At 34.9% G+C, this 27,543-nt stretch overlaps 2 protein-coding genes across 12 annotated transcripts in view; one reads left to right on the forward strand and one right to left on the reverse strand.

Moving 5' to 3' along the window:
- The window catches only part of syne1b (spectrin repeat containing, nuclear envelope 1b), a 469,384-nt gene extending 447,044 nt beyond the window's left edge, over nt 1-22,340 (forward strand). For 5 of the 11 annotated variants that reach the window (XM_061924513.1, XM_072911922.1, XM_072911925.1 and 2 more), the window contains 2 exons: nt 5,793-5,857; nt 21,806-22,340. In XM_061924513.1, coding sequence (XP_061780497.1) covers nt 5,793-5,857; nt 21,806-22,049 — 309 coding nt within the window. In that variant the 3' untranslated portion in view covers nt 22,050-22,340. The remainder of the gene's footprint in view (nt 1-5,792; nt 5,858-21,805) is intronic. The other 6 variants (XM_072911927.1, XM_061924516.1, XM_072911921.1 and 3 more) reach the window with 5 other exon arrangements.
- An 84-nt stretch (nt 22,341-22,424) lies between these two features.
- Nucleotides 22,425-27,543, reverse strand: part of ccdc170 (coiled-coil domain containing 170) — a 19,290-nt gene continuing 14,171 nt past the window's right edge. The window contains exon 7 of the mRNA XM_061924517.1: nt 22,425-22,659. Coding sequence (XP_061780501.1) covers nt 22,456-22,659 — 204 coding nt within the window. The 3' untranslated portion in view covers nt 22,425-22,455. The remainder of the gene's footprint in view (nt 22,660-27,543) is intronic.

The raw sequence follows: 27,543 nt of genomic DNA on the forward strand, positions 1-27,543 counted from the left end.
TAGTGTTGCCAATCAACCTATCCCCAGGTGCATGTCTTTGGAAGTGGGAGGAAGCCGGAGTACCCGGAGGGAACCCACGCAGTCACGGGGAGAACATGCAAACTCCACACAGAAAGATCCCGAGCCCGGGATTGAACCCAAGACTACTCAGGACCTTCGTATTGTGAGGCAGATGCACTGTCCGATCCAAATTCTCTCGCATCTTGGGAAAACAAAAACTCCACAGTCCAAGTCATGACATTAGAGTCTTTTGTTGGAGGCGGGTGTTCAAAAGAAAAAGAGTTGAAAAAAAAATCCTGGGCTGTGATGTCATCCTGGGGAAGCCGGGCAGACTGTTGCTTGCTTCCGCCCGGAGGGGGCGGGGCTTGTGGGAGCGGCGTATCCCGCTGGCTCGCGGATGTCCTTCCTGGCGTCCCTCGCCTTTGGCGGCGCTTCCGTGGCTGGGATGACGCGCCAACGTCCCCGGGCCAAACGGAGCTGATCGGCACCAGTTTGCCCGGTCGGACCCCACATGAGATCCTTGCGCTCCGTGGGGGAATAGCGGAGCGTCTCAGCTTCCATGGCGCGCAGGACCTCCCACGTTCCTTCGTCCAATCTTGCGGGAGAACTTTTCTGCTGGAGTCATAATGTTTTTGTTTTCCCAAGATGCGAGAGAATTTGGATCGGACATGGCTTGAAGGTGGGTACATGATTTATTTAACACTATAACTACAAAGAAAGGATCAAAGAAAAAGCGCGCACAGGGGCGGAGGTACAAAACTAGACTATAAACACAAAACTTGCACATTGGCAGAAACTATGAACAATTAAACAAAACACTAATTGTGGCTTAATAAACAAACTTACTGTGGCATGGGATCGTGAACAGGGCTTGAAACGCGAGGATAGCAGGGCGAGAAAGGCTATGACTCCAGGACGAACAACAGAAAATGAATGAACTTAAATACTATGGACATGATTAACAACAGGTGCGTGACTCAAAACAGGTGCGTGACATGACCGGTGAAACTATTGGGTAACTATGGTGACAAGACAAGGGAGTGAAAAGACAGAAACTAAAGAGTCCTATAACTAAACAAAACATGATTACACAGACATGACACAACTCTTATTTGTTTGTGATGTAGTGATTGGAGCACATACTTGTTGCTCACAAAAAAACATTCATGAAGTTTGCTTCTTTTATGAATTTATTATGGCTCTACTGAAAATGTGCTGGGTCAAAAGTATACATACAGCAATGTTAATATTTGCTTACATGTCCCTTGGCAAGTTTACCTGCAATAAGGCGCTTTTGGTAGCCATCCACAAGCTTCTGCTTGACCACTTGACCACTAAATTGCTGCAGTTCAGCTAAATGTGTTGCTTTTCTGACATGGACTTGTTTCTTCAGCATTGTCCACACCTTTAAGTCAGGACTTTGGGAAGGCCATTCCAAAAACCTTCATTCCAGCCTGATTTAGCCATTCCTTTACCACTTTTGAGGTGTGTTTGGGGTCATTGTCCTGTTGGAACACCCAACTGCGCCCAAGACCCAACCTCTAAGGCACCTAAAAACCTTCAATTTTCTCAAAAGCTGACAGTGTGCCTTATAATCCAGTACGCCTTATATATGGACCAATATTGAGCCACAACAGGTCTCGCAACTACAGGATGCATAACGTAACCCCAGCCTCTACTTTAGCGTCTATTCTATGCGCCTTATAATGCGGTGCGCCTTATATATGAACAAAGTTTTAAAATAGGCCATTCATTGAAGGTGCGCTTTATAATCCGGTGCGCCTTATAGTGCGGAAAATACGATACTCAACATAATACCGTATTTTTCGGAGTATAAGTCGCTCCGGCCGAAAATGCATAATAAAGAAGGAAAACAACATATATAAGTTGCACTGGAGTATAAGTCGCATTTTTGGGGGAAATGTATTTGATAAAAGCCAACAGCAAGAATAGACATTTGAAAGGCAATTTAAAATAAATCAAGAATAGTGAACAACAGGCTGAATAAGTGTACGTTATATGAGGCATAAATAACCAACTGGTATGTTAACGTAACATATTATGGTAAGAGTCATTCAAAGAACTATAACATATAGAACATGCTATACGTTTACCAAACAATCTGTCACTCCTAATCGCTAAATCCCATGAAATCTTATACGTCTAGTCTCTTACGTGAATGAGATCAATAATATTATAATGTGTTAATCATTTCACACATAAGTCGCTCCTGAGTATAAGTCGCACCCCCGGCCAAACTATGAATAAAACTGCGTTTTATCGTCCGAAAAATACGGTACATTGTTTCTTCAGCATTGACCACACCATGCCTACCGTCAAGCATGGTGGTGGTGGTATTAAGCTCTGGGCCTGTTTTGCTGCCAATGGAACTGCTGCTTTAAATGGGACAATGAAAAAGGAGGATTAGCTCCAAATTCTTCAGGACAAGCTAAAGTCATCAGCCCGGAGGTTGGGTCTTGGGCGCAGTTGGGTGTTCCAACAGGACAATGACCCCAAACACACGTCAAAAGTGGTAAAGGAATGGCTAAATCAGGCGAGAATGAAGGCTTTAGAATGGCCTTCCCAAAGTCCTGACTTAAAGGTGTGGACAATGCTGAAGAAACAAGTCCATACCTGCCAACTACTCCGGTTTTCCCGTAATTAGTATGGTTTTCATCAACCTGTTACGGTTGCAGTGATAAAAAATACGGTTTTTCATTAATTAAAAAAAATTAAAAAAAATTTAAGTTTTATTCACGAAATCGCGTACCAACAATGACAATCGACACTGCTTCCCGTAACTTCCTATCGAGCCATTCCGAATGCCATGCGCGAGGCTATTTATAGCACCGCTGCCAAGCACGAGGCACCAGTTGCCATTGTTTCCAAACGAGCGAACGATCATGGAATCAGCCGGAGAAAAATGGCAAACGAGTCTTAAACCGAAAAGAAAACCGCAGTCATTCGGTGAAGAATATTCAAAAGCCTATCCGGGAATAATTATCCGTTCCAAAAAGGGTGAAAACTACGCGAATTGCACCTTGTGCAGACAAGATTTTTCGATCGGACACGGAGGAATTAGCGATGTAAAAGACCACGTTGGGACAAAAAAACACAAGTCTAATGCCGTTGCTAGCGATACAAGTGGAAAACTTTCAACGTTTTTCGTCGCCCAAACAGATTCTTTGGATGTGATAAATGCCGAAGTTTTATTTACGGAGGCAATAATTGAGCAAACAAAAAGGTAATGACACCAATGTTATCTATTGGAATTGTTTAGTACTGTTATACTGTTAAAAGTGTTTATACTATTTATGCTTTCAAGTCCAAGTTGAAGAAATCTTGTTAAATGTTGACAGCATAACTACCAAAATACAGAAGTATGTCCTTAATATTTTTGCAGTGCTATTTCTGTTGAAAAGTTCAAATGATTACATTAGAGATGTGATGTGCCACTTTTCAAGTGTCTGATGGCTTCAATTAATTCTCATGAATTTTTCATATTTTGAATTCTTTTGAAAGGCTTACAAAAAAACGACATTTGAATTGTAATTCCCTGCTATTGACAGGACTATTAATTTTAATGAAGTTAGCTTACCATGTTTACAGTATGATAATTGTGATAGAAATGTGAATTTTAGGCACAGAATATTTTTTTACAATTGAACAAGGCAGTAGATTATACAAGCTTGGACAGAAAGTTAATAATGACACCAATTTTTTTTTTTTATGGAATTGTTTAGTACTGTTTTACCATTTGTTTACTGTAAAAAGTGTTTATACTGTTTATACTTTCAATGAACAAATTGAAGTCTTGTGAAAGGTTGACAGGATAACTGGCATTAACTGTCAAAATAATTTCAAACTATTGAAGTTAGCTTACAGAATAAACATGTCAATCAACCCATATGATTTTTGCTGTAATATTTTTGTTTTGAAAAGTCACTGTGACTGATAGAAAAGTGATGGTTTTAGCATCATTTTAACCTGTCTGAATGCTAATAATCATTTTGCGTCGGGGGGCGAAGCCTGAACCCCCCCACCAGGACTTTGTCCTGGACCTACCGGGGCCTGCGGGCCCTGGACCCTGGCTACTAGGTTTTTCTGATTTCAAAAGTTGGCAGGTATGCAAGTCCATGTCAGAAAAGCAACACATTTAGCTGAACTGCACCAATTTTGTGGTCAAGTGGTCAAGCAGAAGCTTGTGGATGGCTACCAAAAGCGCCTTATTGCAGGTAAACTTGCCAAGGGACATGTAAGCAAATATTAACATTGCTGTATGTATACTTTTTAGAGATGCACGGATAGGCAATTATTTCATCCGCAACCGCGTCAGAAAGTCGTCAACCATCCGCCATCCACCCGATGTAACGTTTGATCAGAACTGCACCCGCCCGCCATCCGCCCGTTGTTATATATCTAATATTAATAAAAAAATTTAAAAAAAGGGTGAAAACTACGCGAATTGCACCTTGTGCAGACAAGATTTTTCGATCGGACACGGAGGAATTAGCGATGTAAAAGACCACGTTGGGACAAAAAAACACAAGTCTAATGCCGTTGCTAGCGATACAAGTGGAAAACTTTCAACGTTTTTCGTCGCCCAAACAGATTCTTTGGATGTGATAAATGCCGAAGTTTTATTTACGGAGGCAATAATTGAGCATGGACTTCCAATCGCACTGCCTGATCACATGGGACAGTTAAATGTTTGTAATGCAACCTTTAAAAATCATTACGCGGTGATCGCGGTCCCAAAAATAAACTTTTCTTGCATGATAATGTCCAGAAAAATTCGCTTTATATTACTATAGAGTCCTTTTAACGAATGAGTTTGATGGTTTATCACAAACCTTAAATGAAAGAAGTCCTTTGTTCTCCTGCACCATGCATGCACAATCCTGTCGGCTGTATTTCACAGCACGACATACTGTAAAAAGTGTTTATACTATTTATACTTTCAATTAACAAATTGAAGTCTTGTGAAAGGTTGACAGGATAACTGGCACTAACTGTCAAAATAATTTCAAACTATTGAAGTTAGCTTACAGAATAAACATGTCAATCAACCCATATGATTTTTGCTGTAATATTTTTGTTTTGAAAAGTCACTGTGACTGATAGAAAAGTGATGGTTTTAGCAACATTTTAACCTGTCTGAATGCTAATAATCATTTTGCGTCGGGGGGGGCGAAGCCTGAACCCCCCCACCAGGACTTTGTCCTGGACCTACCGGGGCTTGCGGGCCCTGGACCCTGGCTACTAGGTTTTTCTGATTTCAAAAGTTGGCAGGTATGCAAGTCCATGTCAGAAAAGCAACACATTTAGCTGAACTGCACCAATTTTGTGGTCAAGTGGTCAAGCAGAAGCTTGTGGATGGCTACCAAAAGCGCCTTATTGCAGGTAAACTTGCCAAGGGACATGTAAGCAAATATTAACTGACTTATTAAATTAATTTTCAGTAGAGCCATAATAAATTCATAAAAGAAGCAAACTTCATGAATGTTTTTTTGTGAGCAACAAGTATGTGCTCCAATCACAAAAAAATAGAAATGATTGTAAAGTCAAGACAGCCATGACATGATGTTCTTCACAAGTGTACGTACACTTTTGACCAAGACTGTATGTCTTTCGAAAAGTCACATCACTCGTTTTGTTTTGGTTGGCGCTCATGTTTTGTTGTGGCTGATGCCTCCTCAGGTGGCTCCTGTTTTGATTTGCCTGGACTGAAACTTTTCTTTTCTTTTTACTCCTCCTCCCTCCCCCGACCCCTCTACCCCGCTCATTGCAAGCAGCGGCGGGGCAAATGTAGTGTGTCACAGCGTGGTGGAGCGCCTGTGAGCAGTCCACAGCACAGGTACATGATGCTTCTGTTGCTTCCTCGCCCAGAAGATAATGGAAGTCATGGCTCACGCCCCCCCCCCCCCTGTCTCTGCCTCCCGTTTACCCAGCTGCCCGATCCCTCAGCGCATGCGCCGAAAGTCTTTCCACTTCCGTTCCCTTACTTGATGGCAGTTTTACCGCTACTAGTATAGTATCGCACTACTAATAAATCAAAAACGGTCCAATACTCTGTTTGAAAAGTACCGGTTCGACATATTTTTTTGTGACATTGCTGGTTTTTACGAGCAGAGGAGCACGTTCGGCAGCGCACACACACAGAGTACTTACAAGCAGACACGGTGTGTAGACAGAAAAGGGAGAACGGACACATTTTGGTGTAAAAAGTCAAGATAAAGGTGAAGTTATGACACTGAAACACCCTCAGGAAGAGCTGCTTTAAGACATGGCCTAGCTAGTTAGTGGCTAACGTCCATCCACAGTGTTTTAGCTGCCTCTAAATCACTAATCAGTCGGCAGTGTTTTAGCTACTTCTAAATCACTCATTCTTGTCTCCATGGCGACAGTCGGCAGTGTTTTAGCTACTTCTAAATCACTAATCAGTCGGCAGTGTTTTAGCTACTTCTAAATCACTAATTCTTGTCTCCATGGCGACAGTCGGCAGTGTTTTAGCTACTTCTAAATCACTAATCAGTCGGCAGTGTTTTAGCTACTTCTAAATCACTCATTCTTGTCTCCATGGCGACAGTCGGCAGTGTTTTAGCTACTTCTAAATCACTAATCAGTCGGCAGTGTTTTATCTACTTCTAAATCACTAATTCTTGTCCCCATGGCGACAGTCGGCAGTGTTTTAGCTACTTCTAACTCACTAATTCTTGTCTCCATGGCGACAGTCGGCAGTGTTTTAGCTACTTCTAAATCACTAATCAGTCGGCAGTGTTTTAGCTACTTCTAAATCACTCATTCTTGTCTCCATGGCGACAGTCGGCAGTGTTTCAGCTACTTCTAAATCACTAATCAGTCGGCAGTGTTTTAGCTACTTCTAAATCACTAATCAGTCGGCAGTGTTTTAGCTACTTCTAAATCACTAATCAGTCGGCAGTGTTTTAGCTACTTCTAAATCACTAATGAGTCGGCAGTGTTTTAGCTACTTCTACATCACTAATTCTTGTCTCCATGGCGACAGTCGGTAGTGTTTTAGCTACTTCTAAATCACTAATCGGTCGGCAGTGTTTTAGCTACTTCTAAATCACTAATCAGTCGGCAGTGTTTTAGCTACTTCTAAATCACTCATTCTTGTCTCCATGGCGACAGTCGGCAGTGTTTCAGCTACTTCTAAATCACTAATCAGTCGGCAGTGTTTTAGCTACTTCTAAATCACTAATCAGTCGGCAGTGTTTTAGCTACTTCTAAATCACTAATCAGTCGGCAGTGTTTTAGCTACTTCTAAATCACTAATGAGTCGGCAGTGTTTTAGCTACTTCTACATCACTAATTCTTGTCTCCATGGCGACAGTCGGTAGTGTTTTAGCTACTTCTAAATCACTAATCGGTCGGCAGTGTTTTAGCTACTTCTAAATCACTAATGAGTCGGCAGTGTTTTAGCTACTTCTAAATCACTAATTTTTGTCTCCATGGCGACAGTCGGCAGTGTTTTAGCTACTTCTAAATCACTAATCAGTCAGCAGTGTTTTAGCTACTTCTAAATCACTAATCAGTCGGCAGTGTTTTAGCTACTTCTAAATCACTAATCAGTCGGCAGTGTTTTAGCTACTTCTAAATCACTAATCAGTCGGCAGTGTTTTAGCTACTTCTAAATCACTAATTCTTGTCTCCATGGCGACAGTCGGCAGTGTTTTAGCTACTTCTAAATCACTAATCAGTCGGCAGTGTTTTAGCTACTTCTAAATCACTAATCAGTCGGCAGTGTTTTAGCTACTTCTAAATCACTCATTCTTGTCTCCATGGCGACAGTCGGCAGTGTTTTAGCTACTTCTAAATCACTAATCAGTCGGCAGTGTTTTAGCTACTTCTAAATCACTAATGAGTCGGCAGTGTTTTAGCTACTTCTAAATCACTAATTCTTGTCTCCATGGCGACAGTCGGCAGTGTTTTAGCTACTTCTAAATCACTAATCAGTCAGCAGTGTTTTAGCTACTTCTAAATCACTCATTCTTGTCTCCATGGCGACAGTCGGCAGTGTTTTAGCTACTTCTAAATCACTAATGAGTCGGCAGTGTTTTAGCTACTTCTAAATCACTAATCAGTCGGCAGTGTTTTAGCTACTTCTAAATCACTAATTCTTGTCCCCATGGCGACAGTCGGCAGTGTTTTAGCTACTTCTAAATCACTAATCAGTCGGCAGTGTTTTAGCTACTTCTAAATCACTAATCAGTCGACAGTGTTTTAGCTACTTCTAAATCACTAATTCTTGTCTCCATGGCGACAGTCGGCAGTGTTTTAGCTACTTCTAAATCACTAATCAGTCGGCAGTGTTTTAGCTACTTCTAAATCACTCATTCTTGTCTCCATGGCGACAGTCGGCAGTGTTTTAGCTACTTCTAAATCACTAATCAGTCGGCAGTGTTTTAGCTACTTCTAAATCACTAATCAGTCGGCAGTGTTTTAGCTACTTCTAAATCACTAATCAGTCGGCAGTGTTTTAGCTACTTCTAAATCACTAATCAGTCGGCAGTGTTTTAGCTACTTCTAAATCACTAATCAGTCGGCAGTGTTTTAGCTACTTCTAAATCACTAATTCTTGTCCCCATGGCGACAGTCGGCAGTGTTTTAGCTACTTCTAAATCACTAATCAGTCGGCAGTGTTTTAGCTACTTCTAAATCACTAATCAGTCGGCAGTGTTTTAGCTACTTCTAAATCACTCATTCTTGTCTCCATGGCGACAGTCGGCAGTGTTTTAGCTACTTCTAAATCACTAATCAGTCGGCAGTGTTTTAGCTACTTCTAAATCACTAATTCTTGTCTCCATGGCGACAGTCGGCAGTGTTTTAGCTACTTCTAAATCACTAATCAGTCGGCAGTGTTTTAGCTACTTCTAAATCACTAATTCTTGTCTCCATGGCGACAGTCGGCAGTGTTTTAGCTACTTCTAAATCACTAATCAGCCGGCAGTGTTTTAGCTACTTCTAAATCACTAATCAGTCGACAGTGTTTTAGCTACTTCTAAATCACTAATTCTTGTCTCCATGGCGACAGTCGGCAGTGTTTTAGCTACTTCTAAATCACTAATCAGTCGGCAGTGTTTTAGCTACTTCTAAATCACTAATCAGTCGGCAGTGTTTTAGCTACTTCTAAATCACAAATTCTTGTCTCCATGGCGACAGTCGGCAGTGTTTTAGCTACTTCTAAATCACTAATTCTTGTCTCCATGGCGACAGTCGGCAGTGTTTTAGCTACTTCTAAATCACTAATCAGTCGGCAGTGTTTTAGCTACGTCTAAATCACTAATCAGTCGGCAGTGTTTTAGCTACTTCTAAATCACTAATCAGTCGGCAGTGTTTTAGCTACTTCTAAATCACTCATTCTTGTCTCCATGGCGACAGTCGGCAGTGTTTTAGCTGCTTCTAAATCACTAATCAGTCGGCAGTGTTTTAGCTACTTCTAAATCACTAATCAGTCGGCAGTGTTTTAGCTACTTCTAAATCACTAATCAGTCGGCAGTGTTTTAGGTACTTCTAAATCACTAATTCTTGTCCCCATGGCGACAGTCGGCAGTGTTTTAGCTACTTCTAAATCACTAATCAGTCGGCAGTGTTTTAGCTACTTCTAAATCACTCATTCTTGTCTCCATGGCGACAGTCGGCAGTGTTTTAGCTACTTCTAAATCACTAATCAGTCGGCAGTGTTTTAGCTACTTCTAAATCACTAATCAGTCGGCAGTGTTTTAGCTACTTCTAAATCACTAATCAGTCGGCAGTGTTTTAGCTACTTCTAAATCACTAATCAGTCGGCAGTGTTTTAGCTACTTCTAAATCACTAATTCTTGTCTCCATGGCGACAGTCGGCAGTGTTTTAGCTACTTCTAAATCACTAATCAGTCGACAGTGTTTTAGCTACTTCTAAATCACTAATTCTTGTCCCCATGGCGACAGTCGGCAGTGTTTTAGCTACTTCTAAATCACTAATCAGTCGGCAGTGTTTTAGCTACTTCTAAATCACTAATCAGTCGGCAGTGTTTTATCTACTTCTAAATCACTAATTATTGTTCCCATGGCGACAGTCGGCAGTGTTTTAGCTACTTCTAAATCACTAATCACTCGGCAGTGTTTTAGCTACTTCTAAATCACTCATTCTTGTCTCCATGGCGACAGTCGGCAGTGTTTTAGCTACTTCTAAATCACTAATCAGTCGGCAGTGTTTCAGCTACTTCTAAATCACTAATTCTTGTCTCCATGGCGACAGTCGGCAGTGTTTTAGCTACTTCTAAATCACTAATCAGTCGGCAGTGTTTTAGCTACTTCTAAATCACTAATCAGTCGGCAGTGTTTTAGCTACTTCTAAATCACTAATCAGTCGGCAGTGTTTTAGCTACTTCTAAATCACTAATCAGTCGGCAGTGTTTTAGCTACTTCTAAATCACTCATTCTTGTCTCCATGGCGACAGTCGGCAGTGTTTTAGCTACTTCTAAATCACTAATCAGTCGGCAGTGTTTTAGCTACTTCTAAATCACTAATCAGTCGGCAGTGTTTTAGCTACTTCTAAATCACTCATTCTTGTCTCCATGGCGACAGTCGGCAGTGTTTTAGCTACTTCTAAATCACTAAGCAGTCGGCAGTGTTTTAGCTACTTCTAAATCACTAATCAGTCGGCAGTGTTTTAGCTACTTCTAAATCACTCATTCTTGTCTCCATGGCGACAGTCGGCAGTGTTTTAGCTACTTCTAAATCACTAATCAATCGGCAGTGTTTTATCTACTTCTAAATCACTAATTCTTGTCCCCATGGCGGCAGTCGGCAGTGTTTTAGCTACTTCTAAATCACTAATCAGTCGGCAGTGTTTTAGCTACTTCTAAATCACTCATTCTTGTCTCCATGGCGACAGTCGGCAGTGTTTTAGCTACTTCTAAATCACTAATCAGTCGGCAGTGTTTTAGCTACTTCTAAATCACTCATTCTTGTCTCCATGGCGACAGTCGGCAGTGTTTTAGCTACTTCTAAATCACTAATCAGTCGGCAGTGTTTTAGCTACTTCTAAATCACTAATTCTTGTCTCCATGGCGACAGTCGGCAGTGTTTTAGCTACTTCTAAATCACTAATTCTTGTCTCCATGGCGACAGTCGGCAGTGTTTTAGCTACTTCTAAATCACTAATCTGTCGGCAGTGTTTTAGCTACTTCTAAATCACTAATTCTTGTCTCCATGGCGACAGTCGGCAGTGTTTTAGCTACTTCTAAATCACTAATCAGTCGGCAGTGTTTTAGCTACTTCTAAATCACTAATTCTTGTCCCCATGGCGACAGTTGGCAGTGTTTTAGCTACTTCTAAATCACTAATGAGTCGGCAGTGTTTTAGCTACTTCTAAATCACTAATCAGTCGGCAGTGTTTTAGCTACTTCTAAATCACTAATTCTTGTCCCCATGGCGACAGTCGGCAGTGTTTTAGCAACTTCTAAATCACTAATCAGTCGGCAGTGTTTTAGCTACTTCTAAATCACTAATCAGTCGGCAGTGTTTTAGCTACTTCTAAATCACTCATTCTTGTCTCCATGGCGACAGTCGGCAGTGTTTTAGCTACTTCTAAATCACTAATCAGTCGGCAGTGTTTTAGCTACTTCTAAATCACTAATCAGTCGGCAGTGTTTTAGCTACTTCTAAATCACTCATTCTTGTCTCCATGGCGACAGTCGGCAGTGTTTTAGCTACTTCTAAATCACTAATCAGTCGGCAGTGTTTTAGCTACTTCTAAATCACTAATCAGTCGGTAGTGTTTTATCTACTTCTAAATCTCTAATTCTTGTCCCCATGGCGACAGTCGGCAGTGTTTTAGCTACTTCTAAATCACTAATCAGTCGGCAGTGTTTTAGCTACTTCTAAATCACTCATTCTTGTCTCCATGGCGACAGTCGGCAGTGTTTTAGCTACTTCTAAATCACTAATCAGTCGGCAGTGTTTTAGCTACTTCTAAATCACTAATTCTTGTCTCCATGGCGACAGTCGGCAGTGTTTTAGCTGCTTCTAAATCACTAATCAGTTGGCAGTGTTTTAGCTACTTCTAAATCACTCATTCTTGTCTCCATGGCGACAGTCGGCAGTGTTTTAGCTACTTCTAAATCACTAATCAGTCGGCAGTGTTTTAGCTACTTCTAAATCACTAATTCTTGTCTCCATGGCGACAGTCGGCAGTGTTTTAGCTGCTTCTAAATCACTAATCAGTTGGCAGTGTTTTAGCTACTTCTAAATCACTCATTCTTGTCTCCATGGCGACAGTCGGCAGTGTTTTAGCTACTTCTAAATCACTAATCAGTCGGCAGTGTTTTAGCTACTTCTAAATCACTCATTCTTGTCTCCATGGCGACAGTCGGCAGTGTTTTAGCTACTTCTAAATCACTAATTCTTGTCTCCATGGCGACAGTCGGCAGTGTTTTAGCTACTTCTAAATCACTAATCAGTCGGCAGTGTTTTAGCTACTTCTAAATCACTAATCAGTCGGCAGTGTTTTAGCTACTTCTAAATCACTAATTCTTGTCCCCATGGCGACAGTCGGCAGTGTTTTAGCTACTTCTAAATCACTAATCAGTCGGCAGTGTTTTAGCTACTTCTAAATCACTCATTCTTGTCTCCATGGCGACAGTCGGCAGTGTTTTAGCTACTTCTAAATCACTAATCAGTCGGCAGTGTTTTAGCTACTTCTAAATCACTCATTCTTGTCTCCATGGCGACAGTCGGCAGTGTTTTAGCTACTTCTAAATCACTAATCAGTCGGCAGTGTTTTAGCTACTTCTAAATCACTAATCAGTCGGCAGTGTTTTAGCTACTTCTAAATCACTCATTCTTGTCTCCATGGCGACAGTCGGCAGTGTTTTAGCTACTTCTAAATCACTAATCAGTCGGCAGTGTTTTAGCTACTTCTAAATCACTCATTCTTGTCTCCATGGCGACAGTCGGCAGTGTTTTAGCTACTTCTAAATCACTAATCAGTCGGCAGTGTTTTAGCTACTTCTAAATCACTCATTCTTGTCTCCATGGCGACAGTCGGCAGTGTTTTAGCTACTTCTAAATCACTAATCAGTCGGCAGTGTTTTAGCTACTTCTAAATCACTAATCAGTCGGCAGTGTTTTAGCTACTTCTAAATCACTCATTCTTGTCTCCATGGCGACAGTCGGCAGTGTTTTAGCTACTTCTAAATCACTAATCAGTCGGCAGTGTTTTAGCTACTTCTAAATCACTAATCAGTCGGCAGTGTTTTAGCTACTTCTAAATCACTAATTCTTGTCTCCATGGCGACAGTCGGCAGTGTTTTAGCTACTTCTAAATCACTCATTCTTGTCTCCATGGTGACAAATAAAGTGAGTTTCTTACAAGTATCATTATCACTGGAGGACGAGGAATGTCTAAACATGCTTCACTACACACCGTAGGAGGATACAATAGCGTCACAATGTAAACAAACGCCATGGGTGGATCTATACCTGACATCCACTGTAATGATACCAAGTATCTAGTCGATACTACTGTGATTACATCGATATTTTTTATTGTCACAAAATCTTTTTTCTTTTTTTTTTTGTTAAATTAATATTATATTCATAAATTCAGTAAATATGTCCCTGGACACATGAGGACTTTGAATATGACCAATGTATGATCCTGTAACTACTTGGAATCAGATCGATACCTAAATGTGTGGTATCATCCAAAACTAATGTCAAGTATCAAAGAAGAGAAGAATAAGTGATTATTACATTTTAACAGAAGTGTAGATAGAACATATTAAAACAGAAAAATAAGCAGAAATTAAATGTAAATTAACAAGTAGATTAATAATTAATTTTTACAGTTTGTCCTTTATAATGTGTACAAAATAGTAGGTGTATAAATGACACAATATGTTACTGCAGACTAATTAGGAGTCTTTGTTTGTTTACTTACTACTAAAAGACAAGTTGTCTAGTATGTTCACTATTTTATTTAAGGACTAAATGACAATAATAAACATATGTTTCATCTACACTAACATTTTTTTGTTAAAATAAAACCAATAATGACATATTTTTGTGGTCCCCTTTATTTAGAAAAGTATCGAAATACATTTTGGTACCGGTACCAAAATATTGCTATCGAGACAACCCTACTATCAATGCACACTCTTGGCATTCTCTCGATGAGCTTCGAGCACACAAAACTATTTCCTCTTGAAGCTCATTGAGAGAATGCCAAGAGTGTGCAAAGCAGTGATCAGAGCAAAGGGTGGCTATTTTTTTTAGAAGAAACTAGAATATAAAACATGTTTTCAAGTAATATTATATATTGCATACTTGCCAACCCTCCCGAATTTCCCGGGAGACTCCCGAAATTAAGCGCCTCTACCGAAAACCTCCCGGGACAAATATTCTCCCGAAAATCTCCCGATTTTCAGCCGGAGCTGGAGGCCACGCCCCCTCCAGCTCCTTGCGGACCTGAGTGAGGACAGCCTTTTTTTCACGACGGGAGGACAACAGGGTGACAAGAACTAAATCATCAAGACTAGAGATACATTTTATTATTATGTTTATCTTACCTAAAAATAAATATATTTATTAAAAAACAAACAAAACAAAAAATTAATACATTTTTACTATAATTTGCTAAAAACATCAAAATTAATCGTATTTTTCCTTTGTATTTTTTCTGACTCCTTATTACATCCAGCCATAGAATTATACATTAAAATAAACATATTTGAAATAATTAATTATAAATTATCATAATAATTCATTTAAAATGACCATATTTAATTATTAAAATAATTGCTTGTTTGTCAACAACTTTAGCATTTTATTCATTACATTTTGAAACTCTCAGAAGCCAAGTTATGTTATATTCCTTAATATTTATTTATGCAAGTTTGAAGTATCAATTATCTAAACACAGTTTTGTTCGCATATTTTCAGGATATATATATATATATATATATATATATATATACATATATATATATATATATATATATATATATATATATATATATATATATATATATATATATATATATATATATATATATATATTCTAGCTGTCAATATACTCCTCCCCTCTTAACCACGGCCCCAACCACCTCCCGAAATCGGAGGTCTCAAGGTTGGCAAGTATGATATTGTAGCCTCCAGAATAAATCACACAAAGTCCAGAAATATTTTTAACTTCTATTGCCAATCATATAATATAGTTTTGATGCCTTAGGTGACAATCTACAATGTAAATAGGATGTAATGTAAATATCTAAATATGTAATGTAAATATGTAAATATTTATATAATAATATATATATTTATATAATATATATATAATATAAAAATATATAATTATATATAATATATATTTATATAATAATAATATTTATATAATATATATAATAATTATATATATATATATATATATATATATATATAATAATTTATATAATAATAATATTTATATAATAATGTAAATATGTAATGTAAATATTTGTAACTTTTATTGCCAATCATATAATATAGTTTTGATGCCTTAGGTGACAATCTACAATGTAAATAGGATGTAATGTTAATATCTAAATATGTAATGTAAATATGTAAATATTTATATAATAATATATATATTTATATAATATATATATATAATATAAAAATATATAAATATATATAATATATATTTATATAATAATAATATTTATATAATATATATAATAATTATATATATATATATATATAATAATTTATATAATAATATTTATATAATAATGTAAATGTGTAATGTAAATATTTTTAACTTTTATTGCCAATCATATAATATAGTTTTGATGCCTTAGGTGACAATCTACAATGTAAATAGGATGTAATGTAAATATCTAAATATGTAATGTAAATATGTAAATATGTAAATATTTATATAATATATATATTTATATAATATATATATAATATAAAAATATATAAATATATATAATATATATTTATATAATAATAATATTTATATAATAATAATGTATATAATATATATAATAATTATATATATATATATATATATATATATATATATAATAATTTATATAATAATAATATTTATATAATAATGTAAATATGTAATGTAAATATTTTTAACTTTTATTGCCAATCATATAATATAGTTTTGATGCCTTAGGTGACAATCTACAATGTAAATAGGATGTAATGTAAATATCTAAATATGTAATGTAAATATGTAAATATTTATATAATAATATATATATTTATATAATATATATATATAATATAAAAATATATAAATATATATATTATATATTTATATAATAATAATTTATATAATATACATAATAATTATATATATATATATATATATATATATATATATATAATTTATATAATAATAATATTTATATAATAATGTAAATATGTAATGTAAATATTTTTAACTTTTATTGCCAATCATATAATATAGTTTTGATGCCTTAGGTGACAATCTACAATGTAAATAGAATGTAATGTAAATATCTAAATATGTAATGTAAATATGTAAATATTTATATAATAATATATATATTTATATAATATATATATATATATAATATAAAAATATATAAATATATATAATATATATTTATATAATAATAATATTTATATAATAATAATTTATATAATATATATAATAATTATATATATATATATATATATAATAATTTATATAATAATAATATTTATATAATAATGTAAATATGTAATGTAAATATTTTTAACTTTTATTGCCAATCATATAATATAGTTTTGATGCCTTAGGTGACAATCTACAATGTAAATAGGATGTAATGTAAATATCTAAATATGTAATGTAAATATGTAAATATGTAAATATTTATATAATAATATATATATTTATATAATATATATATATATAATATAAAAATATATAAATATATATAATATATATTTATATAATAATATTTCTATAATAATAATTTATATAATATATATAATAATTATATATATATATAATTTATATAATAATAATATTTATATAATAATGTAAATATGTAATGTAAATATTTTTAACTTTTATTGCCAATCATATAATATAGTTTTGATGCCTTAGGTGACAATCTACTATGTAAATAGGATGTAATGTAAATATCTAAATATGTAATGTAAATATGTAAATATTTATATAATAATATATATATTTATATAATATATATATATAATATAAAAATATATAAATATATATAATATATATTTATATAATGATAATATTTATATAATAATAATTTATATAATATATATAATAACTATATATATATATAATAATTTATATAATAATAATATTTATATAATGTAAATATGTAATGTAAATATTTGTAACTTTTATTGCCAATCATATAATATAGTTTTGATGCCTTAGGTGACAATCTACAATGTAAATAGGATGTAATGTAAATATGTAAATATTTATATAATAATATATATATTTATATAATATATATATATAATATAAAAATATATAAATATATATAATATATATTTATATAATAATAATATTTATATAATAATAATTTATATAATTTATATAATAATTATATATATATATATATATATATATATATATATAATAATTTATATAATAATAATATTTATATAATAATGTAAATATTTAATGTAAATATTTTTAACTTTTATTGCCAATCATATAATATAGTTTTGATGCCTTAGGTGACAATCTACCACGTAAATAGTCATGAATCTACCACGTAAATAGTCATGAAAATAAAGAAAACACATTTGAATGAGAAGGCGTGTCCAAACTTTTGGCCTCTACTGTATATATTGTTTTGTTTTTTTTGTAACGTGAGCGACGACATAAAAAGATGAGATATGACCAAACATCCTCCCCTGCAGTGCGACCCTACCAGCTGACATATTTGGTGCTAACTACACAAACTTGCTTTTCATGCTCATAATTAAAAGTTCTCCATTTTTGGAAAATATGATTTTCTCTATCCAAACACTTTAAATAGACTTTGTTATTTTCGTAGTATTTTTTTTTCCTACTCCAAATTGTGAAAATGTATTATTCGCAGCCCGGCAGGAAGTTGCTATGTCTCTCCTGACTCTCCTGAAGGAATGAATAAAGTACTATCTACGTCTGCGCACGCGTGTTGCAAAAAATGATCAGGCAGCTCAGTAAATCTGGCATGGACTTCCCTGTTTCCATTCCAAGCTCTTTCTTCAAAAGACCCTTCAAAAAAAATGCGTGTGAAAGTGATTTCCATCATCTTCTGCAAGTCTGACTGATCCCCGATGCCCTTATAAGGAATCATGCAAGGCCCCGCCCCCTCCGCTGCTTAATAACCACTGGACGTTTGGTCGCCCAAATATCTAACAGCGCCCCTCCCCCGCCTCTTCCACTCGCCACTAGTGGGCACTCGTGCGAGTGTCTGCAATGTACAAAAATGCCGACTTTTCTTCTTCTTTTGTTGCTAATTCTCCCAGCATGCATCATGTTTCCCTTTCATCGTCTCTTTCAGCTTCATTACTGTCATCCCTGCAAATGACATCTTGTCTTTTAGTCTCAAATTATAACAAACATATTAAACAGTAATAATAAATGTACAATAACTACAGACGAGGCTATACATAGTGTGAGAGTCCAGTCCATAGTGGATCTAACATAATAGTGTGAGAGTCCAGTCCATAGTGGATCTAACATAATAGTGAGAGTCCAGTCCATAGTGGAACTAACATAATAATGTGAGAGTCCAGTCCATAGTGGATCTAACATAATAGTGTGAGAGTCCAGTCCATAGTGGATCTAACATAATAGTGAGAGTCCAGTCCATAGTGGATCTAACATAATAGTGTGAGAGTCCAGTCCATAGTGGATCTAACATAATAGTGTGAGAGTCCAGTCCATAGTGGATCTAACATAATAGTGAGAGTCCAGTCCATAGTGGATCTAACATAATAGTGAGAGTCCAGTCCATAGTGGATCTAACATAATAGTGTGAGAGTCCAGTCCATAGATGATCTAACATAATAGTGTGAGAGTCCAGTCCATAGTGGATCTAACATAATAGTGTGAGAGTCCAGTCCATAGTAGATTTAACATAATAGTGTGAGAGTCCAGTCCATAGTGGATCTAACATAATAGTGTGAGAGTCCAGTCCATAGTGGATCTAACATAATAGTGTGAGGGTCCAGTCCATAGTGGATCTAACATAATAGTGTGAGAGTCCAGTCCATAGTGGATGTAACATAATAGTGTGAGAGTCCAGTCCATAGTGGATCTAACATAATAGTGAGAGTCCAGTCCATAGTGGATCTAACATAATAGTGTGAGAGTCCAGTCCATAGTGGATCTAACATAATAGTGTGAGAGTCCAGTCCATAGTGGATCTAACATAATAGTGTGAGAATCCAGTCCATAGTGGATCTAACATAATAGTGTGAGAGTCCAGTCCATAGTGGATCTAACATAATAGTGTGAGAGTCCAGTCTATAGTGGATCTAACATAATAGTGTGAGAGTCCAGTCCATAGTGGATCTAACATAATAGTGTGAGAGTCCAGTCCATAGTGGATCTAACATAATAGTGTGAGAGTCCAGTCCATAGTGGATCTAACATAATAGTGTGAGAGTCCAGTCCATAGTGGATCTAACATAATAGTGAGAGTCCAGTCCATAGTGGATCTAACATAATTATGTGAGAGTCCAGTCCATAGTGGATCTAACATAATAGTGAGAGTCCAGTCCATAGTGGATCTAACATAATAGTGTGAGAGTCCAGTCCATAGTGGATCTAACATAATAGTGAGAGTCCAGTCCATAGTGGATCTAACATAATAGTGTGAGAGTCCAGTCCATAGTGGATCTAACATAATAGTGTGAGGGTCCAGTCCATAGTGGATCTAACATAATAGTGTGAGAGTCCAGTCCATAGTGGAACTAACATAATAGTGTGAGAGTCCAGTCCATAGTGGATCTAACATAATAGTGTGAGAGTCCAGTCTATAGTGGATCTAACATAATAGTGTGAGAGTCCAGTCCATAGTGGATCTAACATAAGTGTGAGAGTCCAGTCTATAGTGGATCTAACATAATAGTGTGAGAGTCCAGTTCATAGTGGATCTAACATAATAGTGTGAGAGTCCAGTCCATAGTGGATCTAACATAATAGTGTGAGGGTCCAGTCCATAGTGGATCTAACATAATAGTGTGAGAGTCCAGTCTATAGTGGATTTAACATAATAGTGTGAGAGTACAGTCCATAGTGGATCTAACATAATAGTGAGAGTCCAGTCCATAGTGGATCTAACATAATAGTGTGAGAGTCCAGTCCATAGTGGGGCCAGCAGGAGACCATCCCGAGCGGAGACAGGTCAGCAGTGCAGAGACGTCCCCAACCAATGCACAGACGAGCGGTCCAGATGATGTTAGTACATCAGTCAAGGAAAATGAGCAAACTACATAAATAAAATCCTGTAATTTGATTTTGATATCATTTTTTTTATCTTGATAGATTGAAAATTAACCCCAAAGAGTTGACTGATGAACATTATCTCATTATTTATTCAGAAAATATAAATAACGACAAATAAAGGTAGAATACGATTAACCGCAACATGTAAGCGTAAAAAAACAACATTATGGTATTTTTTTTATTTATTTATTTTTTTTCATTAAAAAATACATATCCCTGCAGACATTATTAATATATATTGATATATGATGTAGGAACCAGAAATATTAATAACAGAAAGAAACAACCCTTTTGTATGAATGAGTGTAAATGGGGGAGGGAGGTTTTTTGGGTTGGTGCACTAATTGTAAGTGGATCTTGTGTTTTTTATGTTGATTTAATAAAGAATAAAAAAAATATATATATATATATTTTTTTATTTTTTTTTTAATTTCTTGTGCGGCCCGGTACCAATCGATCCACGGACCGGTACCGGGCCGCAGCCCGGTGGTTGGGGACCACTGTTCTAGTAGACTAAAAGTCAGGGAAGTGGACTAAAAGTAAGTGTATTTTGTGTTTTTTATGTTGATTTAATAAAATATATATTTTTTTTATTTTTTTTTTTATTTATGTTTTTATTTTGTTTTTTTTCTTGTGCGGCCCGGTACCAATCGATCTACAGACCGGTACCGGTGGTTGGAGACCACTGATATAGAGGATCTTTGACTAGAATGTCTGTAACTGTTACTTTTTAAACAGCAGCACTCCTGTCACATATAGAAGATCTCTGACTGCTGGTGTTTTAATGAAGTCGGTCCTTAAATAAAGTGACACTCCTGTCATATAGAGGATCTTTGACTAGAATGTTGGTACCTTATAAAAGCAGCAGCACTCCTTTTATGTTAATTTAATTAAAAAAAAAAGTTTTTTTTTTTTTTTTTTTTTTTTTTTTTTTTTTTTTGGGACCACTGGATTAGATGACAAGTTGTGCTTTTGCACACAGACAAGAACACAACTTCAACACAATTGACAATAACCATAGCAACGGCCCTTAAGCATAAAGCTGTGTGATAAATTAATACGTATTTATTCTAACATTTCCCTCCTGTTTATCACATAACTTCCCCATAATCTTCTTATCCCTAATAACTTCTTCTTGCGATTTTCAGTTAATAGTTCATTTCCCTAGGGCCAAGTTATGTTTACACTAGTTCAACATCATCATATCTACGTCCCCACTTTATAGTTTCCACCGTGTCTATTTCAAGTGTGTGCTATTGCATGTTAATGTCTCAACGCGTGTGTGTGTGTGTGAGAAGCAGGTGTCGCAGCGCCGTTGGGTCCGCTTCCTGCCCTTCTGACCCGCCCTCCTCCTCCTCCTCCTCCTCGTTTGCACGTCGCGTCCTGCGGGTGGCGCTGCCCCTCCAGCTGCTGCTGCTCCTCCTGGTGCTGGTGGCCTTCCTGCTGCCCTTGTCCCAGGAGGACTACTGCACTCAGTCCAACAACTTTGCCCACTCCTTCTACCCCATGCTCAGCTACACCAACGGGCCCCCGCCCGTCTGACCCTCTCAGCGCGCAGCAAACGGGGACGAATCAAGGTGCATCCTGGGAAATGAGGACTTCTAGCAAAGCACCAAAGTAGGCTGTGATTTCCATCTTAATCCTTCATACAAATGCTATTCCAGCACACCTTTTTTTTCTTGTTTTTTTTTGGTATTTATTTTCCGCATGCTCGTAATAATAACCATAATTGTCACTGATGAGATTATTTTTAGAGGACGTTTGCTGTTTTATTTTTGCAACGTATCAGACAACTATATAGAAAGTATATTGTATTTTTTTGTATGTGTGTAAGAGGCGAGGTGTACATAACGGATGAAACTGTACGCCAGCATCAGCAACAAAGAATGCCAAATCTTCATTTTGACACGTGTTTATTTCTCTCATGACCGAAACAATAATCACTTATTCACTCCCCCTGGCCGCCGCTGGCATGTGAGTAGGAGAGATGAGCGCCGCGGTGGGCCGCGCACAGCCAAGGTGCGTTTCCATGGTGATGATGGGAGTGGAGGAGGTCCTCCAGCAGGCGGATGATTTCATGGTTGGGGAGGGCGGAGGAGGACGAGGCGTTTAAGCCCAGCAGGCGGGAAACCACCATGCGGAAGTCCGTCAGCTTGGGACGACAAAAAAGTACATGTTGGTCTGCGGCTAACGTAGAGATGTCCGATAATATCGGCCGATAAATGCTGTAAAATGTGATATCAGAAATGATCGGTATCTGTTTCAAAAAGTACAATTTATGACTTTTTAAAACACCGCTGTACAGAGCACCAGTAAACCTTAAAGGCACTGCCTTTGCGTGCCGGCCCATTCACATAATATCTACGGCTTTTCACACACACGAGTGAATGCAAGGCATATTTGGTCAACAGCCATACAGGTCACACTGAGGGTGGCCGTATAAACAACTTTAACACTGTTACAAATATGCGCCACACTGTGAACCCACGCCAAACAAGAATGACGAACACATTTCGGGAGAACATCCGCACCGTAACACAACATAAACACAACAGAACAAATACCCAGAAGCCCTTGCAGCACTAACTCTTCCGGGACGCTACAATATACACCCCCCCCGCTCGGAATATCGGTAAAAAAAGCCATTATCGGACATCTCTAGGCTAATGTGTTTGGAGAACTAAAAGCAGGGGGCGGGGGGAGATAATGAAATGAGTCAAAGCCTTCCATGTGTCACGATTACACTTGCAAATTGTAGAGATGTGACGTTCGCGAATGAATCGAGTCTTTTGAACGACTCTTTGAGGTGAACGATTCCCAGTTGTGAGCCATTTTTTATGCACGTTCAAATATAGCCTCGGCAATTGCCCACTCTTCATGCGCGTGCCACCCGATTTGGGACTAGAAATGATCCAGATTTAAACGAAATTAGCAGTTTTTGGATTAACTTTTTGGTATTGTTTTTTTTTTTTTTTTTACATTGCATTTTAAAATGTTTACATTTTTACATACATACATACATTAAAAAAAATTATATATATATATATACATGTCTTAATAAGGTTATCCAAAAAATAGTGCTCGATACCGTAGTAGAGCGCAATATATGTATGTGTGGGAAAAAAAATCACAAGACTACTTCATCTCTACAGGCCTGTTAAAAAAAATAAATTAAAAAAAATAATAATAATAATAATAAAAATAATAATAATACAAAAAAAAAAAATTAAAAAAAAAAAAAAAAATCTCCTGATGATTGAGGGAACCCCTCATGAAACAGGCCTGTAGAGATGAAGTAGTCTTGTGATTGTTTTCCCACACATACATATATATATATATATATATATATATATATATATATATATATATATATATATATATATATATATATATATATATACAGTACAGGGCAAAAGTTTGGACATACCTTCTCATTCAAATGTGAAACACTTTTAACAGTGTAGAAAAAACAACAACACAAATAATAAGAATAAAATGCAATAATGGATTCAAAAGTATAAATAAAACGACAATTAAATTGAGGACTTAATAAAAATTTGACTACAAAATTGTACTAGTGTGTACGCTTGAACTACTACATATCAGAATTACAAACCCCAAAAGTGAATCCGAATGAAAATAAATCTAATTAAACACAAAATATAATTTAAAAATAATAATAATTAAAAACATTGTTTTACCCAAAAGTTTAGACATACCCTCTCATTCAATGTGTTTTCTTTATGTTCATGACTATTTACATTGTAGATTGTCACATCAAAACTATGAATGAACACATGTGGAGTTATGTACTTAACAAAAAAAAAGGTGAAATAACTGAAAACATGTTTTATATTCTAGTTTCTTCAAAATAGCCAACCTTTGCTCTGATTACTGCTAGAAAATAATCCAGATTTAAACGAAATTTGCAGTTTTTTGATTAATTTTTTGTTATTGTTTTTTTTACATTATAAAAAAAATATATATATATTATTGCATTTTATTCTTATTATTTGTGTATTTTTTTCTACACTGTTAAAATGTTTAAAAAAAAATTAGGTGAAGGAAAATTCAAACCAGTGATGTCACTGCCTACAATAAAAACAACTAAAAATACAATTTTAGACAATATTTAAGAATCATTTTCCACCAATAAGAGTAATATTTGTGTTAATTAAATTATTCTGAACTACATCTTATTGTATAACTAAAATGAGGAGTGATTGTTTCCTTGGAAGAAAAAAAAAAACTATAATAACGGGCCAAAGAGCGATAAATCCCGTTTTTGGCAAATTGGGTTGCCAGACGTGTTTACATGGAAATCCATGCGCTCCCTTCATCTGCGCATGCGTATGAAACTAAAGCATGGGAAAATAGGCATTAAGTGAATCATTCACGCGAGTACAATTGTTTTAAACAACGCTGTATTTTATCCTGGATCAAATGTAGGATTATGTGTTTGTTTATATACATGTATGTATACCTAATATATGGGTAATATGGCTTTTGTTTTGCTAGGAAACCGGAAGCGCACCCAGCATGCTTTGCGGGCGGCACTTCATTTTCGACATCTTCACACACAACCGTAAGCTAATAAATCGTAAATCTGATCGTTTTATATCAGCGTAGTGTGAAATATGGTCATCAATTGGCACAATTTAGCCTTATTTGTGTGAAAGATCGTACTCGCGTCCAAAGTGGGTGCGGGCGAAACTTCCGGTCTGCATTCCGCATGCGCGGAGGCTTGAGGCGCATGAACGTCAACATAAGAAATAATATAAGATAATAATTTAAAGTAGCTCATATAAAACCTGCTTTTTAACACTTTCACGTTTGACAAAACGTATGTTTTGCGTTTCCGGGTGGAGAAAGACTTTTTTTTTGGAGCGTCATTCACTCTGAAGAAAAAGCAACGCATCGTGGGTTGGCTGTTGCTAAGCTACGGAGTGTTGCATTCACGGTCTTCGGTAAGGTAGGAATTTTCCAATTGCCTGTATACTTTATTTTTAGTGGGGGGTTTTCAGGCTGCGTCACTTATTGAATAGTCCTGGACTATTTGTTGATTTATGATAATAATATTGTGATGATTTATGTTTATGATAATAGAATAGAAAGTACTTTATTGATCCCTGGGGGAAATTCAGCACCACAGTTCGCTCACAATAGACAATAATAATAATAATAAATGATATAATATATATAATATATTATATATATAATATATGAATAATATAAATATATTCTACATATATTCTACATTTAAGTGCAGTCAAGAAGGATGATAATAATATTGTGATGATTGATGTTTATGACAATAATATTGTGATGATTTATGTTTATGACAATAATATTGTGATGATTTATATTTATGATAATATTGTTATTTATATTTGACAGTAATATTGTGATGATTTATATTTGACAATAATATTGTGATGATTTATGTTTATGATAATAATATTGTGATGATTTATATTTATGATAATATTGTGATGATTTATGTTTATGATAATAATATTGTGATGATTTATATTTATGACAATAATATTGTGATGATTGATGTTTATGATAATAATATTGTGATGATTTATATTTATGATAATAATATTGTGATTATTTATATTTATGATAATATTGTGATGATTTATATTTATGACAATAATATTGTGATTATTTATATTTATGACAATAATATTATGATAATTGATGTTTATGATAATAATATTGTGATGATTTATATTTATGATAATATTGTGATGATTTATATTTATGACAATAATATTGTGATTATTTATATTTATGATAATAATATTGTGATTATTTATATTTATGATAATATTGTGATGATTTACAGTATATTTATGATAATATAATTGTGGTGATTGATGTTTATGATAATATTGTGATGATTTATATTTATGACAATAATATTGTGATGATTGATGTTTATGATAATATTATTGTGATGATTTATTTTTATGATAATATTGTAATGATTTATATTTATGATAATATTGTGATGATTTATATTTATGACAATAATATTGTGATTATTTATATTTATGACAATAATAATGTGATGATTGATGTTTATGATAATAATATTGTGATGATTTATATTTATGATGATATTGTGATGATTTATATTTATGACAGTAATATTGTGATCATTTATATTTATGATAATATTGTGATTATTTATATTCATGATAATAATATTGTGATGATTTACAGTATATTTATGATCATTATATTGTGATGATTGATGTTTATGATAATAATATTGTGATTTATATTTATGACAATAATATTGTGATGATTGATGTTTATGATAATATTGTGATGATTTATATTTATGATAATATTGTAATGATTTATATTTATGACAATAATATTGTGATGATTTATATTTGACAATAATATTGTGATGATTTATATTTATGATAATATTGTAATGATTTATATTTATGATAATATTGTGATGATTTATATTTATGACAATAATATTGTGATTATTTATATTTATGACAATAATATTGTGATGATTGATGTTTATGATAATAACATTGTGATGATTTATATTTATGATAATATTGTGATGATTTATATTTATGACAATAATATTGTGATTATTTATATTTATTATAATATTGTGATTATTTATATTTATAATAATATTGTGATGATTTACAGTATATTTATGATCATTATATTGTGATGATTGATGTTTATGATAATAATATTGTGATTTATATTTATGACAATAATATTGTAATGATTTATATTTATGACAATAATATTGTGATGATTGATGTTTATGATAATATTGTGATGATTTATATTTATGATAATAATATTGTAATGATTTATATTTATGACAATAATATTGTGATGATTGATGTTTATGATAAGAATATTGTGATGATTTATGTTTATGATAATAATATTGTGATGATTTATATTTATGACAATAATATTGTGATGATTTATGTTTATGACAATAATATTGTGATGATTTATATTTATGAAAATATTG

The sequence above is a fragment of the Nerophis lumbriciformis genome, linkage group LG29 (genome assembly GCF_033978685.3).
Source record: "Nerophis lumbriciformis linkage group LG29, RoL_Nlum_v2.1, whole genome shotgun sequence".
NCBI lineage: Eukaryota > Metazoa > Chordata > Actinopteri > Syngnathiformes > Syngnathidae > Nerophis > Nerophis lumbriciformis.